This window comes from Uloborus diversus, chromosome 2 (assembly GCF_026930045.1).
Source record: "Uloborus diversus isolate 005 chromosome 2, Udiv.v.3.1, whole genome shotgun sequence".
In the NCBI taxonomy this organism is placed as follows: Eukaryota; Metazoa; Arthropoda; class Arachnida; order Araneae; family Uloboridae; genus Uloborus; species Uloborus diversus.
In genome coordinates this window covers 101,056,257-101,077,327 of record NC_072732.1, presented here as the reverse complement: position 1 = coordinate 101,077,327, position 21,071 = coordinate 101,056,257, and the positions used below count along the sequence as shown (strand labels likewise).

General features: G+C 33.0%; 1 protein-coding gene across 1 annotated transcript in view; it reads right to left on the bottom strand.

The window, feature by feature from the left end:
- LOC129217204 (all trans-polyprenyl-diphosphate synthase PDSS1-like) overlaps nucleotides 1-21,071 on the bottom strand; it is a 74,795-nt gene that overhangs the window by 21,177 nt on the left and 32,547 nt on the right. Inside the window, exons 2-6 of the mRNA XM_054851471.1 lie at nucleotides 18,718-18,930; nucleotides 11,378-11,511; nucleotides 7,507-7,645; nucleotides 2,797-2,886; nucleotides 675-806 (exon numbers count right to left, since the gene is read on the bottom strand). Coding sequence (XP_054707446.1) covers nucleotides 675-806; nucleotides 2,797-2,886; nucleotides 7,507-7,645; nucleotides 11,378-11,511; nucleotides 18,718-18,930 — 708 coding nt within the window. The remainder of the gene's footprint in view (nucleotides 1-674; nucleotides 807-2,796; nucleotides 2,887-7,506; nucleotides 7,646-11,377; nucleotides 11,512-18,717; nucleotides 18,931-21,071) is intronic.

The window sequence follows — 21,071 nt, the reverse complement described above, 5'->3', positions numbered from 1 at the left end:
AAGTTAAGCTTAAAAATCAAAAATATTGATACAACCTATACCAAATTATTAAATATACAGCAAAACCTCTTTTCTCTACCTATTCTAATAAATGCCACAGTTTTTCAATGAACAACTTTTTTTGTATTGAGATAATCTTAATTTAAACCTTGACTTTTGCTAATGGATAGTCCCGTTCAGTCCAAAACATCTGAAGAACCTTTCTCAGACAGTCCCTAGTAATCAATATCCCATCTAAGAAAGAGCTTGACTAGACCAAACCTTATACACTGTGGGTGAGCACTATAAATGCACTAAAATACAATGATATGTTTTGGAAAAATGTTATTGAATTACATTTTTAAGTCCTTCAATAAGACATAAATAAAAAAGTTATAGCATATGCTTATATTTTTCACATTAAAAAAAGTGATTTCAAACAAAAAAAAATTATCTTATCATAAATAAGATTTTAAATTATTAACATAATTCTTTTCAACAATGTTTTAAAACAAAATGAATCTACTTAAAATCTTAAAAGAAAAATTCCTTAAAAGATTTGCAGAAGACTGCAAAATATCTCTCTGAGACAGGCATTAAAATTTCTGTGCATATCTCCGGGGACCAGTCACTGCAGCTTTGACTTCGCTTTTTCACTAGGTAATTAAAAATAAAATCAAGTTCTTCAGGCTTACTGCTTTGCATGTGTAGGCAGTCAAGCTTGCAGTTTTTTTGAAAGTTTTTTGCAGATAGTGAGAGAATCTTTCTGTTTCATCTTCCATTGCACCCATTTGCATAAACTCTCCTTGAACTAAGTCTAAAAGTACCTAGAGAAAAGAAAATGAACACATTACAGAACGTAATCACTAAACTCTTGCTTGCATTAAAAACTTTTCAATGAAATAAAACAAGCCTTGTTTCAGGAAATTTTAATATTTCAAATTAACCTCATAGCAAAGGCAGCTTAACAATACATGATTTTAAATTTAATTTTAATGGCATGTTTTGAATTGAATATTTTTTAAAAGGATCAACAAATATGTTGAGGAACGTTCCGATACTTTACGTTCCAGTAGATATACAGTAGACCCTCGTTTCACACGGGGATTACGTTCAACAGAAATATTGCGTAAATCAAAACCATGTGAACTAAGACTTAATAGTAGTGTTAAAATAGGGGTTAGGTTTCACAGATAAAAAAAAATATGTATACACAACATGCATAAAGAAAACAAATTAATTTTGTGTTTAAAAAAAAGTTGGCTATGATATAGTATTTTGGCAGCCATTGAGAACTTTTCTCTGAAGTTTTCTGCAGAGCATTAAGGAAACTAGGATCACTTGCGTCATTTAAATGATAGAATCTTCCTTCAATAACAAATCAGAAAGATCATATGCTAGTGTCAAGGAATGGCGCAAATTTTTCAATGTGAACGTTTTTGGTGTTGTGTCATGAATGTTGGTTTTGTCTTCAATCACTCCTAAAAGTTCTTCTTCCAGTGAGTTCTGAACTGCGTGAGTTTAATACCTTTACTGGAAAAAGCTCGGGAACCAATCGCATAAAATGTCTCCAGTGGCCCAAGCTTGATTATTAGCATGCCAAAACACAGTTTTATTACGTGTAATCTACAACCTCAGGAGTTTAAATTTTGCAAGACAGGAAAATTTTATCTGTTTGCATTGTCGCATCCGGGTAGAGTAATATAAAGGTGTCAAATCTTAAACCGCGTACAATCAAAATCGCGTAAAGTGCCCTCACTTTACGCGATTTTGATACAAAACTGTAAATGCTTTTGATATCCACTGGAATGGTATCATTATTGAAAAATGTGATATAGTATTGATAAATGCAATATTAGATTGGCATTGAGAAAACTTGTTTAAAATTCTTAACACTTCATAACTTTCCATTTGAAGCAGAGTTTACTTCAAAACATATCTTTTACACATAACTTTAAAAAAATTCAAAACTAAGGTGAGAGTTATGCAGGGCAGAGACAAGAGTAATGAGAGGCTAATGCTCCCTTTTATGTACCAAAATATTATGAATGCTTCAAGTTATTGTAATACTATGTTCCAAGAGGCATTTTTGAGTTTTTGTCCTGTTTCAGCATCAGTAAATGGATTTGCATATCTTTTTTTCCTCAAAGAGGTCAAAATGACACCTGAACTTAGTATTATTATGCAGCTCAATGATTTGGGAAAAGTCAAGGAAGGATTAAGCTATTTATGAAAATACAGAGGAGCAGTTAGCAAAATAAGTTTGCTTGTGGTCAAAATGACCCTTACCATAACTTTATAGTGTTAAGTCTAAAGACTAAGTGCATGATCGAAAATAGTTAATAAGTTTTTATGCAACTAAATTCTTGACACATGACTTTTGATACATATACTTTTGACACATATGTTAAATGATAACTTCTTTCATTGGTTCATAATGAATCATTAACCAACCCTCAACATTTGAATACGGCCCCATTAAATATTTCCAAGGCATAATTTGCACCTAACCTTCAATTCCACTCCAAAATTCATATTTTACAGCCTACACATAAAGCCATTTACTGATGCAATTTTTAGTAGCTGCAAATGCGCAATGAAATTTATTAGAGTGCATTTTTATTAATCTACTTTACTAAGCACATTTTTTGAGAGCATCTTGATTTTTTATTAAAAGGTAAAGAAAATAAAAACTGCTTTCAAAAATAACAATAAATTAAAAATTTAATTCCCCCAGATTTTATATACAACGTGTTTGTGCTTGAACTGAGGCAAAAGACAAGAAAGAACATGTAGAAAAAGTATTGAAATATTCACTTGTGCTAGAAGATGTACCACATCTTCATTTTCGAGCTGAGCAAGTATTCTTGCAGCTTGAGCTAATATAAAATCACCAGCTAATATTGCCTATAATAAAAAATATTTCACTATGAATATCTTTAACTGAAAAATATAACATTGTACTTACATAATGGTTACAATTGCAATTGAGTTAAACTTTAAGATGTTCTATCATTTAGTGTAGTAATGTTCAAATTTTGAAATTGACTAAGCAGGAGCAGTATTTTATAAGAAATGTTTTTTAAGTTCACAAACTATACAAACCAAAATTTCATGTTTGACATCTATCATTCCCTTAAAAAATTTCAGTTTCGTAAATGAAGGGCTACGGGGAAGAAGGATCAAAGTCCATTTTTCTAAAAAAAACTCTGGTTAACCTATGGGAACACGTAGATTATTACAGACAGTATTCAAGAGAAATATTATTCAGGCAAGAATCATCATATTGAGTGAGTTTTAACAGGGAAGAATGAGGCTAGCTTGGAAACGATTCGAGATTTCAAGCTCAAAAACGTAATAAGGGAAATTTGAGCATGGTGGACTATGATCATTCTTCTCCGTGGCCCTTCAAATGTTTACAAGCAGTGTATGCAAAAATATTTTGCTCTTCTTCCAATTAAATTATTTAACTTTTCAAGTAAATTTTGCTTTTTGAGCCCAAAATCTTTCTTGTGATTTTAAACAATAATTTGTGCAAAATTTCAATTCATCTGAATTAGAAACATCATTTGCTTTAATAGAAATATCATAGTAACTCAAATTAATGTTTCCATCATTTTAGGGTGTTCCATTGAACATAGTTTTTCAGGACCACAACTGCATCTTAGCATGGCTTCAATTAGCAGATACAAATAAGAAGGGTCCGATCAGATCATGAAAAGGGCCAGGGTAATTGCATCAAACCGGCTCTTTGACGTAAAATGGGGGGTCTGGGGGTCTTAATAAGTCAAGATTTAAAGTTTAGCCAACAGTGCAGCATTGCTAGAAACAAGCAGGGTTGGCAAAAACCCGGGTTTTTTTTAAAAAAGCCCATGGACCCTGGGTTTTTTTAAATAAAACCCAAAAAAAACCCAACTAAAGCTGGGTTTTTTAACAGAAATGTGGGTTTTTTTGTCTTTTCTTAGGGAAAATGTGGGATACTTGTAGCATATTGTTGCGTAAGTATATGGACAAAGCAAAAAAATTGTCTTGGGGTAAAAAAGGCTGGAAAATTCAGCGTTTTCTGAAGAAAAGTAAAAAAGACGACAAAACCCAAGAATGGTGAAGTTTCAGATTTTTTAGCTTCCATTATTACCAACAGTTAAGGCAAAGTTACTTCTCGAGCGATAAAATCTATTGTTTGTAATTACTAAAATTTTTTTTCATTTTACTTTATTGTATTTCATTTTGTTATGCAAAACTACTTTTAAAAAAGAAGTTTAAATTGTGAAAGTATTTAAATTAATTAGTTTTTTACAAAACATCTTGGAAATTTTAAAAAACCCAAAAGTGGGTTAAATAATGGGATTTTTTAAATGGGTTTTTTCAAAAAAACCCATTGGGTCCAACCCAATTGGGTCCAATCCGGCCAACCCTGGTAACAAGGCCAATAAGATGCTTGGGTTTATCAATAGATCTATTTCAAACAAATCTAAAGAAGTTCTTCTGCCCTTATATAGAAGTTTGGTAAGACCTCATTTGGAGTATGCTGTTCAGTTTTGGTCTCCTTATCTTAAGAAAGACATTAATGTATTGGAAAGGGTTCAAAGGCGAGCAGAGCTACAAGGCTAATAAATGGACTTTCTCACTTAGACTATGATTCCAGACTTAGAAGGCTAAAAATGTACAGTCTTGAGCAAAGAAGAGACCGAGGGGACATGATTCAGTTGTTTAAATTTATTAAAATGAAAGATGTTACGGGGCTGAAGTTTAGCACTGAAAACAGGACAAGGGGTCATTGTTTTAAGCTATTTAAATCTCGGGTTAACATGGATGTTCGGAAAAATTATTATTTTAGCAGGGTAGTGGAACCGTGGAACAGTTTACCGGAAGAGGTGGTAATGAGCAAGGGAGTAGATAGTTTTAAGAGGGCCATTGATCTCCACTGGGGATTGTAAATTGACTAGGACCAGTCTAGCTGGGCCCAGAGCCTGTTGCTGGTCGTCACTTTTGTATTTGCATCTGTATTTGTATAAAATGAAGGGATAAGGTTCGAGGTTTTTTGCCTACATCCCTATCCTCTTTTATTTCTTCTAATTGTGGATGAAAATGTTGTGCAAATTTAATCTGTTTTTCCTTTTCAAAACCATCTGACTGGTTTGGTTTGGAAATAAAATTAATTTCTAGCTACATGTTTTTATTTATTTTTTGTTTAAAAAAAGGAAAAACAGCATCTGCAGCTCCAGTGAAAAAGCTTATTGCTGATTTTGGTCTGGTGTGGTACTCTTTTCAGTGATACCAGTGTAGTAATTCTTTTCTTCCACTTTATTTTATTTTTAAAATCATTACCTCCTGAATCTCTTGCTCAAAATTATCTCACTTTCGTTTTTTACATTGAAGCACTTAGAGGTTGTCCCCAAATGATGTCATGCTTTGAATTGGCTGAAGGGGAAGGAGTTCCATGAAATTAAGAGTTTGTGACAAGAGGGGAGGGAGGGGGTAACAAGAAGCATGACATCACATTTTTTATGAGAACATGCTAATGAAAAACAGTCACATACATCTGTAACAAATGGAAGGGAGAAGGCATGGTAAAGTGTGCCACTTAGTGGGGAAAAAAAGAAGAGTCAAAAATGTTGCAAAAAAAGCGCAACATCCTTTATAGACAGTCCCTTAGAACTAATGCTGTGACAATATTCATTACAATATTTTAAATCACCCCCACTGTATTTTAACTTTTTTCCTTTCTAAATTTTGGTGGCTCATGTTTTTTTTTTCTCCATTTAGCAGTGATATTTGTATTTATTAAAAAAAATTAGAAGATCTTATGGAACCTATATGCAGAATTTCAAAATTAAATCATGGTGTTTTATGCGATCATGAGTGGTCAAATTTGACAAATTTAATCTGGGTGGTTTACAGATAATCGTATCAATCAATGCTTTTATTTTGTCTTCACCAGCTTCAACTGACTCTTTATGGTGCAACGTCAACATGAACATCTCTGAAACCAAATTTTGCACCCCAGTTATAGCACACAATAGATTTTTGCCAATATACCATCTCTAAATTTATCAAATAATTTTTCTTTTGCTAAAACAGTATTTCCACCTTTTCAATAGCATAACAGTAAAACTTACCGAAACTGTTGCTTTTGATTCTTTTTCAGAAACAAGCTTTGATGTATCAGCTCTAAAAGTAATAAAATGACAGTGTGGTTCAAAAGTTAAGTTGGCTGAGTAAAAATAATTCCTTTTTAGGAAAAAATGGAAATTACCTCCTAAGATAGTTCTGGGTGTTCCAAAATTATCTTTACAACTTCAAAAATTCATAACTTCGAAAATAAACAAGATATTAATATTCTGTCTTTTGCATGTATTACTGCAACTAATAAAGTTTTTTTCAGTACCCTTCAGCATGTGCACCATTGGTGGCCCTAAGCACTTCCAGTCTGTAATCAATTTCAAGCCAGGTACACACTGCAACATATCACCTGTGATTGTACTAAAATTGAGGGGTGTTATGTCCGGAGACCTTGGTGGCCATGGAATTGGGCCACCCCGTCCAATCCATCAGCTGGGAAAAGTTTTGTTGAGGTGTTCCAGGACTGCTGTCAACCAGTGTGGTGGTGCACCATACTGTTGAAAGTAAACAATCGGCTGTAATTCTTCCAAATGAGGAAGAGCAAAGTTTTGAAACATAGCCAGGTACACGCAGCCATTAACTGTGGTTTCTATGAAGAAAAAAGGACCAATGATTTTGTTGTGCATAAGCCCACACCACACATTAACCTTTGGGCTGTCTCGTTGAAGCTCGACTACTGCATGTGGGGGTTCAGAACCCCAAATTCGTACGTTGTGGCGGTTTATTGTACCAGACACATGGAACACTGCCTCATCACTGAAGCACACCTTTTTCAAGAAATCTTCATCATGCTGAATACATTGTCTGTACGTCTACGAGAAATTCCGTACGTTTTGGTCGATCTGTTGGTAAGTGCCTGCAGCAACTGTACCTTATAGGCATACAGAGGCAAGTGTTTATGAAGAACACTGTGGATTCTGGTTGTAGGCATTTAGAGTTGCCTTGAAGCCTCACAAATTGAAGTTTTTGGACTGTGCTGCAATGTTTGCCATATTCGCTCCACATTTTCTGAACTTGAAAAAAAGCTTTATTAGTTGCAGTAATACATGCAAAAGACAGAATGTAAATATCTTGTTTATGTTCGAAGTTATTAATTTTTGAAGTTGTAAAGATAATTTTGGAACACCCTGTATTATTTCTCAAAGTAGTGTGTGAAAAGCAATGATTATAATGGAGGACACTCTAGTCCAATATTATGTGCCTTACAACTGGTCCATGATATATTTCTTAGATACCAAATCAAAAGAACAATGATTACCAATAAATAGACGACTAATTTCTTACTTTATATTGAGAAAAGAAAGATTTATGTTTTGTTAACGATTACATGATAACAATAAATCAATTTGTAGTGTCCCTTGGATATTTTAATTACTTTTTAAGATAAATTTGTAGATAACTTACTTTCTTTTGGCCCCATAAAATGTTTACACTAGATTTCCCCCTACGAGTGTCAGAGGTATCGATGACGTCATCATGAACTAAGCTTGCGGTATGAATCATTTCAGCTATAATAGCCATACGATGTTGAGTGTCTAAAAGCCTACAAGATTAAAAAGAAAGTAATTAACAGTAAGGTATAAAAAATACACCCCTATTTAAACAACATAATACTGAGTGTTTTATATTTTGTTGAATGACAACTGACTGAATGAGACAAAAGAATAGCACAATACAAATTCTGTTACCGATTTACATGATTAAAACAAATTGATTATGAAGCTACAGTCATACAAATTTTACATAGCTACAGTGAAAATTTCCTGGTAACAATAGGGAAATGTTGGAATTGTACTTGTTTTTTTTTTTTTTTTTACTTTATTTCTAGTGGAGACCAAGTAAGCAAGCTTGTAAAATGAAGCTAAAGTACAATAAATAACAAAAAAAAGTGCTTTATCTTCTCATGGCAGTATGTAAGAGCAAATCAAAATAAATGAACAGATATAATAATCACTAAACTCTGGAAACCGAATATATATTTTTTTACAGAAAGGTATCAAATTATGAGAAATGGTTTAATTGAAAGATACATAGGTACAGAGATGAAAAAACATTGGGGCTGAGGATAATAACTCAGAACATTTCATAAAAGTATTTAACACATTGTTTCTTTGTTCAGTATAAATGTTTTTTTTTTTTTTTTTTTTTTTTTTTTTGCCACTAAAGAATTAACTACGACTTCAATTAAAATAAGCTTTCTCTGTTCTACATAATTGATCTCTATATTTTATACAATTCATTTTTCTAAAACACAATTGTAGCCATAAGATAAATTTGGAAAAAAAGTAGAAATTTAGAGTTCACCTAACTCTTGAACATTTGAAATGTTTGGACCATCCACTCTAAAATCTCATGTTAACACTAATAAAATTAAGAAAGATCATTCAATGACATAAGACCTTTTTCAACTTAACAAGTTACAATTAGTGGTAACAAACATCTTCATGAAAAACTCTAGAAAAGAACAAGACTTCTCAGGTGAAAAAAGAATAAAAAGTCTTTTAAAAATTCTCAAAAAGCTCTTTATTGTTTGGCAGTGGTGGCAATTCAGGGGGGGGGGGCGATTGCCCCCACACTTTTTTTAACATCAAAGATTGCCTCACCATTAAAATTTTATTCAAAACATTCTGGGTAAGATTACCCGAACATTATAACCAAATATTGTTTAAAATTTCAGTTTTAAAACTTCAATTTTGAAAATTTTCCCAGAGAAAAAATTTCCAAGCGCACTCCCTCCTTCCTTTAAATTCTAAGATGAACTACATTTGCGTTATAAAAACTCCAGTTTGAGGGGGGGGGGGGAATCAGGAAGGGAATTCCCCTAGATAGCATATAACTGCTTTTTTAAAGCACCAAAAAAATAAATAAATAAATAAATAAATAAATAAATAAATAAAAATCCTGAGATCTTTTTCTGAAGTCCCCATAGGAAGTTCAAGGTCCAGTTCTTAGGATTTCATCAGTTTAAAAAAAAAAATACTGGGTGAACCTCCGAACACTTTTGTTCCTTCTTAAGTCAATAAAAGAGAAGTCTGAAATAGCGTTTCAAAAGACGTTTAAAAAAATGTTTTTAACTCTGCGAAATTTCTGCGAGACTTTGCAAACCCCTTGCTCTAAGCTTACTAAAAATGGCTTTAATTTACGTCTTTAAGCCATCAGTTTAAGAATTTTGTCCAGGAAGAGCCTTCTTTACCCTTACATTACCAAAGACTTCTTTGTTATTATTATTATTAATTAGACTTTATTTTAAAAGAAAACATTGTGGGGACAACCACGGAAACTCCTCTCCATTCTCCAAACATTGACAAAACTCTACTAAAACGGTGTTTTTAAAACTACAATTCCAAAACATTTACTCGAGAGAACATCAGAACCCCTCCCTCCTTTAGTCAATCAAGGTAGCCTAAAATAGACTTCAGCTTCTTTAAAAAAAATTTTTTTTTGCTCCCACACTTATAAGCCCCACTTGCTGCCCCTGTTGTTTGGTTATACATCTAACATGGCCATTTTACACATCATTAATAAAAAATAAATGACAATCAACCTCAATATTGAATCACCTGAACAATATTTTGTTGCTGCAGTTAATGTATAGATTAATCCCTTGAATGGTGAAGAACAGAATTTCCGTTGAAGAGCACACTGTCAACAAACCCAACTGCAGTACAGTAGACCCTCACTCTATGAATGATTTTTAACTCGAATTTAATCACACACAGTTTAAGATTTGACATATCGCTCATTTGGAAGAAGAAAGCAACAATACGAAGAAATGAAATTTTGTAGTAAGTAAGTTTGCTGTGCTTTCCAGTGGTTAAAATTAGAACAAAAAAATCTGTAATTATTTTCCAAAAAGGATAACGTCCTTTGAAGGCCTTTAAGCAAAAAAAAAAAAAAAAAAAATTAAAAATTTTAGATTGTGGCACTCATTTTCCAAATGAGCGATACATATTTTATTTTATACCGATGAAATCCAAACTCCTGAGAATGCAGATAATATGCATGCACTGCATTGCCTTTTAGCATCCTAATAGCCTAATTCTCTAAGCTTGGGCCACTATAGACATTGTTATGGATAGGTTTCTTTTAGAAGTAAAGTTATTAAACAATTCAGAGCTCACTGGAAGAAGAGCTTTTAGAAGTGGCGAAGGAGAAACAAACCAACAAGGATGTCCACAACACATAATCAAAAGGTTTTACATTGAAAGTTTTGAATCATTCCTTGACAACGGCAATTATGATTTTCCTCATTTGTTAGTGAAGGAAGACCACGTCATTGAAGTGACTGACGTGAGCGATCATGTATGTTTACAGAGAAAAATGACCACCATCATAACTAGCTCTTTTTCTATAAATACTAGTCTATTCATGTTATCTTTATACACACTGTGCATAAAGATGACACATTTAAACTTATATTACATATTCATCAAACACTAGAATGAAGTTTTTTTTATCAATGGAGCCTAACCCCTATTTTAACATTGCTATTAAATTTTAATTTATTCAATTTTGATTTTTGTGAACCGTAAGCCTCACCTAAAATGAGGGTCTACTTAGTAAATTTTTGGTTTTAGAAAACAAGTGCATCTTTTCTTAGTCATTGAGTTATTTAACATTCACTATTTGAGGATTAAATACACTGAAACATTTTTATAATGAACTGAAATGCATACTAGATCTATCTGTCCAAAGCAATCTAGCCAGAATATTCGCTTGAATTACTACATTTGAATTTAAGAGAAATAAGAATCTGGGCATATCCAGCTCAAGGCATTTGTGCCAGATTTTGAAAACAAAGCAATTATGCATTTTCATATGTATTTTGTCGTTCCCCCCTACAAGCTCTTCTCTTAGGCCCTTCCCTCCCCTCGTCCTGAAGAATTTCAAAATGAATGGCCACTTCTTCATGCCTCTGGATACGCCCATGCTGACAATGAAAGAAAATTATAGGAGAAATTTGGAACATTAATTAGCACAAAATACAATTGGAAAACTAATTAAAAAATCAAATAAATTGGAGCAATACCATAAGAAATTTATTAAAAATGACTTAATGTTATTGATCCATCAGCTGAAACTGATTTCATAATTATTCATCATTATTCTTGGTTGTGAAAAAAATTAAGCTACTTTAATTTTTCAAAGGTGGTTTTGGCAATTAGTGACTAATTTTAATTATTGTATAAAAAAACAAGGGGAAAATATTTGAGAAATTATTTCTCATTTTTGCTGTCTAGTTATTAAAAGTTTTTTGAATAATTTAATTTCTTACCTGTTAGATTCAAAAATGTGATAGTTTAAAGCTCTAGCCATAAGCACAACCATAACAGGACGGAAAGCTTTGCCGTGGCCATCGAAATAGTAACTAGATATCTGTTCTAAATGCGGACTTTTAGTCCACAATTCCTAACAAAAAATAATAATAATAAGTGAAAAAATTATGAAACTTTACATAGAATAAGATAAAGAAAAAATTAAAAAAAACATTAAATGCTTATAGACTGCTAAGATATTGAGATATGTCATTTTACCACACAAATATCATTGAAAACTTTTAACACAGAAAATTGTGGTGGTATGTACTAGGCATACGCGCACTTAGAAAGTCATGGAAAATCATGGGTTTCGACTTTGATCAAAAATAGTCATGGAAAATCATGATTTTCAACAAAAAATGCTCAAAAATCATGGAAACTGATAAAAGGTCATGAATTTTGGGTTCAAGAGCATGCATATTTATCGAATTGTACAAATTAGGTACAAAATGTAAGCATCTTAGCCGTTTCTTACGATTTTCCGCGTCAGTACCGATTTTTCACACGTTTCAAAATCCGATTGCGTCCGCTTCTACAACACTCGCTCGTTTTTCTTTACTACGTGATTCTACCGCTTGAACATTAATAATTTTGAGTTCAGAATTATTTTAAACTCTTCTTATATATCTAACTGTGTAGTTAAGGACTTGTAGACTTCTAATTTTGCCACTCTATTTCGATTTGAAAATTTTGCACCCGAGTTCATTCAAGAAACTCATCAAAATTATCATTAATTTTCAGCAGTGTCTTTATTTAATAAAGACATTAGAAAAAAAATTAATGAAGAACGTTTAGAACATCGATAAAATACAGAAATCAGGGAATTTTCAAGGGCTAAAATTTTTAAAGGGTCCGAAAATGTTGCTAATTACACAAATTCAGGATTTGTTTTCAATATTTGTAGCCAATCCCAAAGTTTTGGCGATGTAATTAAATTATTATTTTATTTATTATTTTCTCCTAAATGTATTTATTTTATTGTAAACTTAATTTTAGTAATTAGTAAATTATTGCTAGACACATGACTTTTAGAAAACTACTAGTTTAAAAAATGAATAAAATTTTAGATTCTTAATTTGTTAAAAACAAAACATCTATTTAAAAAAATAAATAAATAAAAAATAGACAAAAATAAATAAAAATCAGCTTAAATGTTTCGATGTTTACCACTAATATAATCATTTTAGCTTCTATTTTAAAAAATCATTTTGCAATTGAAACGTCTTTTTTTTTTCTCCTCTCAGTATTCTTAGTGATTGAAAAATTATAGTGAAAATCGGATTTTTCGGGGAAAAAATAATAAATGTAAAATTTTTACTTATTTAAAACTAGCCGCCTGCGGCGACCAGCTGGTCCGCCTTTTTCCGCCATTCGCCTTTTTGCGCCAGAGTTGCCGCCTTCGGCGGCTGCTTAGACAATTTAGCGACGGTATTAATCAATGTTTTTCTCTTTTTTCTCAATATTATCATTCGCCTTTTTACACCGATGTTGCCGCCTTCGGCGGCTGCTTAGACAAATTTCGTGGCGGTATCAATCAATCTATATCTATGTATATCATTAGTAGTTTGAATAAAATATTTTCTAGATCTATCTCCAGTTCCGTCGTTTGGAATATTTTTAAAGTAAGGGGAGACACAAACGACGTACTCTTCATGCAAATTTTGTCGAAAAATAACAAAAAGCACTTCCACTGTTATGTAAAAGCATTGTTTTTTCAAAGTCATAGTGTGTGTGGGGGGGGGGCACTGTCACCCCGTTGAAATTTTTTAAATGACGGGCATGCATGCCTCTTTCTTGCTGTCCATCTGCTATATCGAACTCTATATTTGTCTATCTATCAATCTATACGATCTGCGCATACCTACCTCCTGACAGTACAATCTTTTTTTATTTATATAAGTATTAATTCGAAAACAAAAACATTTTTTGTCCACTCAACCTCTATCTCTGTATCTACCTAACCTAACCGCCAATTCGCAACAGAAACGAAGATCATGCAAAAAATCGCGGGCTTTATTTATTTAATCAAAATAGCCCTCAAAATTAAAGGCTCTATGTTCCCCGTAGTGTTCAAGAAGTAGCGCTTGCAAAAAAAAAAAAAAAAAAGGTGAAGAGAAGGCAAACGATTTCAGTTAGGTCACGTGATGAGGAAGTGCGGAACTCAGCCGGCAATGCTTACAGGTCGCGTCGCGTTCTGCATTTAAAAAATTGTAAAAAAAAAACTTTTGCGTATTTTTAAAAACTTTTTTCTTCTGAAGGGGGCGGAATGTTTTTACTATTACCCACTAAAGTTTTGGAATCGAGAGATCAATACTTTTTGCAGGATGGGTTTCGAAAAAAACTAAACCCAGAAAAAAATGCAAAATAAAGGTTTTTTAAAAAATTTATAAAAAATACAAAAATTGCAATATCTTCAAAATTTTTTCAATCATCATATTTAAAACTAAATTTCCTACATTATAGTACAAAAAATATTTGTGTGGTGCGATTGGTTCGGGGTCTGTGAGGTAAAAAGTACTAAAAAGTGCAAAAAAAAACGCATAAAACATTAAATAACTTTTTTTCTAATAAAAATATCAAAAATCGAAGCTCGAGGTGCACTTTTTCAGCAAAAACTGCACCAGTATACCAAATTTCATCTTTCTAGGCCTTACCGTTTTCCTGGGATGCGCGCCACAAACACACACACACACACACACACAAACATCTTTTTTTATTATATGTATAGATTTTGTATGATTTGTAGGAGGGGAGTCCAAAAAATATTCTCAAAAATTTTAGATCTATAAATGATGCTCTTGGTAACAAAATAATAAGTTAAAACTGTAATTTTTCATGTGTATCTAATCACTGCGGCAGGAATTGTTTTTAGTTATAATAACAGCTCAGCCCATTACATTTCACTTTAACTTAAATTTTTAGTAACATATGTACCAATCATAGATCAGACGGTTGCAAGTTAATTTTCAGAAAACATAAATTTAGACATTCTTGTGAAAAATCAATGTTTTTTTTCTTTTGGAAAAATCCCTTGAGTCACAAAAAGTTTTGAGCAGAAATTATGAATTCCAAAACTCTGATGGAAGCATATTTTGTTTATTGAATAAAATTACATCCTCACTGTTTGAGTGACAAACATGCTCTGCTAATGCAGATTCTCATTCAACCTTGCAGGGGTTTAAGAAATTTCACAATTGGGGATTTCCACGATTGCATAATTGGACTGCATACTACTCTGATGCTTGAGGGTTCCCATTATTTAACTTTTCAATTTCGTGAAAGAATTTAGTCTGAAGTGTTGATTCGCTTTTATTGGAAACTGCAAAAGTTTCCATCGGAAAAGGCGAAATTTCGATGAACGATGATCCTATCTGTTATTTGGCAGCTTTTTCTAACGACAGCTCTGAATCGTAGAATCAGTAGCGACACGTCCGCCATTTTGGGGCTAAACGATGATTTCTTCCTTCTTCTTACAGGGTGTCCAAAAAGTGAGTGGTCACTTTTAAAAATCAATAAAAGAATGGGTAGAGATAGAAAGACGCGGCTTGTTGCAATAGGCTTATGACAACAGTAAATTTTCATACGTACAAATATAAAAATTTATTACACTATTCCTCAACAGATGGCGCTATACGTAGTTTTTAAGGCATAAAAGAAAACACAGTCTGTAAGATCACCAAAATGACCGGTATGTTTCAAAAATCAATAAAGATTAAACGGGCAGCGACAGAAATTCACCAAATATTCTAAATAAACAAACAAACCACTGACGTAGACCGGAAGTAGCGAGCCTTATTTCCGGTTAGGCGCCAATCTCCATTGCTAGAGATAGGTGTTCATAGCGAAAGCGATTTTGTTGTGCTTCTTTAAAAAACAGAATAATGTCTTCTGCGTATTTCAATGCATTAAATGAGAAAGACAAACTTAGTTATTGTTAAAAATTATCTTTCAATGGCTGTGACGGCGAATCTATTGCTAACGATTGATGTTTACAGTGTTCAGGCAATTTTGTTTTCTTTCAGTTCTAGGTAGAATCATGTCTTTTGCGTATTTTAATGCATGAAATGAGTATAAGGCTTTGCTATTCTCAAAAATTGTCGATCAACGGATCTGATTTTCCTGATCCTTTAAATACAGAAATAAGAAAAAAAAAAAAAAACGAGTCTTCGTTTGTCGATCATTTCCGCGATTTCAATGATAAGCATTTATGAATACCTCCTAAACAGAAATAAAGTTGATACAAAGTCTGCTTTCAAGAATCACAAATCTACTGGATTGCAAGTACGTTGTGAATTGTAATTCCTATTCTTAAGTTGAAGCTATTTTTTCAAAGATGGAAGCTTTTCTGCACTGTGCTCACACAGAATGGCTATGACACGGAGTTTTGGTGTCATATTCAATCAATTCTCCTGTTGTAGCTTTTCAGTTTACACACACTTATTGGTTTACAGTTGCTACCTAATTTTCAGGTTTGATATTTAATATATTTTATTACATATTTGTTCATCACTTTTTTTTTTTGTTTAATCAACTTGCTTCTGTAGCAAGATTGATAGGCATGAAAAAGATTGAAAGATAACAAAATTTAAATTTAATCTCCGAGTGCTTTCTCCTGCGTTAAAATTGCTTTGAATGTAATACCAATAGCTGTACTATGATACTATACTATAACTTTAACTAATGTGTTTGTTTACCGATTGTCGAATATCTAAATTTGTTTACAATTAGAGCGCCTAATATTAAAGTACCGTCAATAACTCGAAGTCCCAAGAGACGGGCTAAATGGTTCGAGTTATTGATAGTTCGAGCTATGGGAAGTTTTTTTCTCATGAGGTAATGAATAGTGGTTCTTTATTTTAATCACACAAATCAAACTGTTTGAAACCCGTCAAAACACTGGAAACTTTCAGCTTTGCAGGAAGCAAATAAAAAATTGTTCAGGTTGAGTTTTTCTAATAATCAATTTAATATAGATCAATATAGATCTTCACACATTACAGTAAAAATACAAAGCTGATGAAATTAAGGTGAATGTTTCCAGCTCGTAAATACCTCGCACAAAGTGTGTTTACTACATAATATTCATTAAGATTCAATCCTTTCGCTTTAAAGCATTGGCTTTGATTCGACGATCAGGACCTTTAGAAATTTGAACATCTTTATTTCTGACATCTTATTTGCTCCTGTCCTCATGCTGTACCCGAAAGCAGAACAACATCCGCTCTTTTTACGAAAATTTTGCGCCTTTGAAATTCATGATTAATTTAAAAAATTCAATCAAATTACAGATACGTAAACAGAGCAATTCGTCGTAAGAAGCAATACAAATAAGACTTCCGCCGGAAGTTTTGAGTGACCCCGTGCAGCCCTGCCACCTAGTGTTCAAAAGAGTAAGCGTGGCGTGGAATTTGGTGAATACACCGTTTGTTTGCAACATGCTTGAAAAAAACAGCATATTTTCAGACAGACACACCTAAAGCCTCCTCTAAATACCTGCAGCGCCATCTATTGTCGAACATTGTAAATAATTTTTTATGTTTGGATGTGTAAAAATTTACTGTTGTCCTAAGCATATATTGCAACAAACCGCGTCTTTCTATCTCTACCTGTTTAGTTTTTATTGATTTTTCAAAGTGACCGGCCACTTTTGGGACACCCTGTATGTCTGCTATGGTGAAGTAGCATGTTTTGCTTCTTTATTGTGGTTTTATTTCGTTATCCACAACCCTATGTTAATCCACAATCAAGGAGCACCGCAATCAAGAAGCAAAACAGACTACTTCGTTATAGCAGGAAGAAAGTGGCATTTTGCCCCAAGATGGTGGACACGTAGCTACTTAAACTACGATCTAAGGCTTTATCTAACGCGAGTCAGAAAGCTGCAGTTAAAATCGCTTGGAACGAATATTGCAATCGCTGCAAAAGCAACTCTAGCATTAAATTAATAATTCATCAACCTAATAAACAAAGGTCAAAGCATTCCAGTCGATTCGGGCCTATTCTCGTGAAATCGATGCTGTGCAAGAAAAAATATTCCATCATTAATGAGGAACAAAAAAGTGATGTACTTTCACTTTTGTTTCAAGACATTTCAAAGTCCCGTCAAAGTGACCTTGTGAGAAGAAAATTAACATCACAAAACCTTGGGGCTTGAATATTAGTGAGAAAGCAAATTAAATATTCACTATTTAGCAAGTTGGTGGAAACATTGAGAAAGATATTTTCATCCAAAAAAATTTTCCACTACAGTCTGAGAAGCAGATTTGGTTCGTGGGTGGACCTTGGGGGAGTATAGAGCTAATTATAGAGCGCAATGTGACATTTTAAGAATTAGATCTTTTCCGTATTTGAAGTGCAATAAATGATTTAGTACAACCAATGTGGGAGCACGGACCAAGTGAAGTTACAAGAACAATGTGACATAGTCTGAAATAAGCACCCATGCAATCACGCGAATTGAAAAGAAATTCATGTGCCACTTCAGTGATTGCCCCCAAACACACTAATGATAGCTTTGGTAGCAACCAAAATGACCAACCGTCTTGTGTACTAATACCACTAGTCAACAACTTTTTGTCTGCATCTTAGTTTTAAATAGTCAATTCCTACTAATTTTGGGTCGAGAAAGACGAGTATGGTAGTGGATTTTTTTAATCGGCTGCTTGGAAATGCTTGTAATACATCCTTAAAGGCATTCCTGGGTGTTTTTTTTTTCTCCTCTCGCAATTGTTTTTCAAAAACAGTGATTTTCATAGTTGCACGTATTTGAAAGGCCGCTAAAAATTTTCTCCTTAACCTTAGCTTCAATATATCTTGGAAATTTCCCTCTAAAATAAGGTATTAAAAAATTGTTTTTGTTCAGCTTTCACGAAATTTTCATTATTCCCAGCAGAAAAAGCATAGCGGAAGCAGAAATGGGTGGATCTACTAGAGGCTTATTTTAGGCATTTCTCTTCACAGAATTTAAATTTCTTGAAGTCTATTTATTTCGGTTTTCATGTAGTGAGATTTTCTATCATAACTTGGGATCAAAGTTTAGAAGACAGTCAGTCCTATGGGGGGTGTTTCTATCTGCCAGGAAAAAGGAGCATTAGTGATAATTCACTACCCTAATTGGCTCTGTATCTTGAACTTTTTATGATAATTTTCGTGCTTAGCGAGGTAAAATACTTAGGAATTAGCTGTTTTTGAGCCGGATGCATTTTTGGTGTTGACTAGTGTACTTGGCAATAGGCAATTTTTCTTCCTTTTTTTCAATCGCTCTGCTAAAAGAATATATTTATGAAAATTCACTTACCTTCCTAATATCCGAATACAAACTAACGAGATCGGGCTCTGCAAGCTTAAAAGGGTCTATGTCAGGAAGTGTGAATGCACCAGGAACAGAAACTACAGGGGTTTGCTGTAATGGAGAATATGTAGAAAATTCTTTCAACTTCGCAACGGACTGTCTGGATGCCCTGCCTAATAGCCGATGCCATTTCCAGTTGTGTGTGAGCAAAATGTTAACCTGAAAAGAAGAAATTGTATAATTAAAAAAGTGTATAATTATCCTCCCGTACATTACCGAGTTGCTCAGCAGAAGAAGTCTCGCAAAGTTTTTTGAGTCTTGAATTAAATGTAGAAACAGTAAAAAATGAATTAAATGTAAATTTAAACATTTGTGTATAATTCACAAATGTTTAAATTTTAAATCAGTGCGAAAGAAAGATAACTAACTCTCTTTTCAAACATGTCAGTAAAACTTTATAAAGGTTATCAAATTTTCAATTAGGATTTTAGTTAGCAACATCATACTTCACACGAATTTTTGCGGTCGTGAAAACTAAAAATCTTTGTATTTGTATCTAAGTAACAAATAAAAACTTGTGCCAATAATCCTTATACCTTTTTAAGTAATTGTTGAGGAAAACCTTCAGGAATCAAAGTGACAATTTATTCCAGGGGTTCTCAACCTTTCAGGTTCTGCACCCCCCTTCGAGCGCTGATGTAAAGCCGCCTATGCCATATGAGTTCAATACAAGTAGTACAATTAGAATATGAAATTAGAAAATTGAAGCTGTGATTCTCTCGTTAAAAAAAAAAGAAAAGAAAAAAAGTAAAGGCAATCTTTGAATTCTTAACCTGAAAAAAAAAAAAATCTATTTTTTCTCGGGGATTAAAAATTTTCCAAGTTGTCCAGTCTCTCCTATGTCATTGTATCATCTGAAATACATACTAAACTTTGACAAAGACATGAGAATTATTTGATTAGATCCAGAAAGTTGAAATATTATGACTACATTTTTCGTTCAAAGATCAATTTTTTTAAGAATCTCGGAATTCCATCCACAAATCATTATCATTTGTGATGAGAAATAGATCAGCTAAATAAACTTTAATGAACATGTGTTCAGCTAAAAACTATAGCTTGGGACAGAAAATTCTGAAAAAATTACACCATACAAAAATGTTTGTCACCAACCAGGAAGAGAGACAAGAAGAAAAACACTTGTTCACAATCACAAATGCCGCGCTTCTTGTAGCAATATAAACCAAATCTTAAAATACTGTGTAAAAGCACTTATTTTCGCGAGTTGTAATTTTCGAGGAAATGAAGATATCTACGATTTCGTGAGCTGAAAATTTCAGGAATTTTATTGAAATCACAAATAGAAAGTCGAAAGAAAAAAAAATATTTCGGGAGGCTTAAATTTTTGGGATTATGACGATCTCGAGAATATTAAAGCGTCGCGAAAATAAGAGGGCCATTCCACCAAAAAAATAGTCATTTTATCCCTCACGTTACAACTCAGATTTTTTTATAAAAACGGAATAATTTTAAAAGGCATTGACGAAATTTTTTTCTTAAGGAATCAAAAATGTGTTTGTGATCTTTCGAGCAAAAAATGCTGCTCATTACCCTTTTAATGTATTATTTTGAATAAAATATATAAGGCTTCACGTGCGGGATAAAATAACCGTTTTCCGTGGAATGACCCATGAACTTTTACAGTCGATTTTGAATGACAAACCTATACTAAAGGGACTAACATGAAAGCTAACAAATAGGTCAGGAGTGACAACTCTATCTCATCTATCTCTCATCAAGGCGCACGCCCCCCCCCCCCCTCAAATACTACGAAGCACCCCACTAGAACGAGGGTCCTTCCAAAATGAGATCAAAAATCCTTTGAAGTTAAACCCTTTAAAAATTTCAAGGTGCATTCTGCACCACGAATCCTCTATAAAGAATATAAATAAATAAATAAAAGATTTTTTTTACAACGCACTCACACATTTATAGCATAACACTAAAAGGAGTTACATGAATTAAACGATTCTTATGTATGTCATTTACTACTGAAGTACTTCTATCAAGTTGGAGGGGAAAAAAAAAGCATGAGGAAGTTATGATGAACTTGAGAGTCCCAATGAAAATACGTTACAAACAAAAATACCATTTGGAAAAGAAAAAAAAAAAAAAAAGAAGAGAAGTACAAGCATGACACATTTTGACGAACACCAATAACAAATTTAAAGCTCCGAAGACAGGAAATAACTTTTTTTTCGCCTATTTCTCAAGGCATGAAAAAGTGAAGAGAAAAGGAAGAAAAAAGAAATATTTTTGCGGAACAAGACGACCTGCAGTGAAGAATTGAAACCATTCAA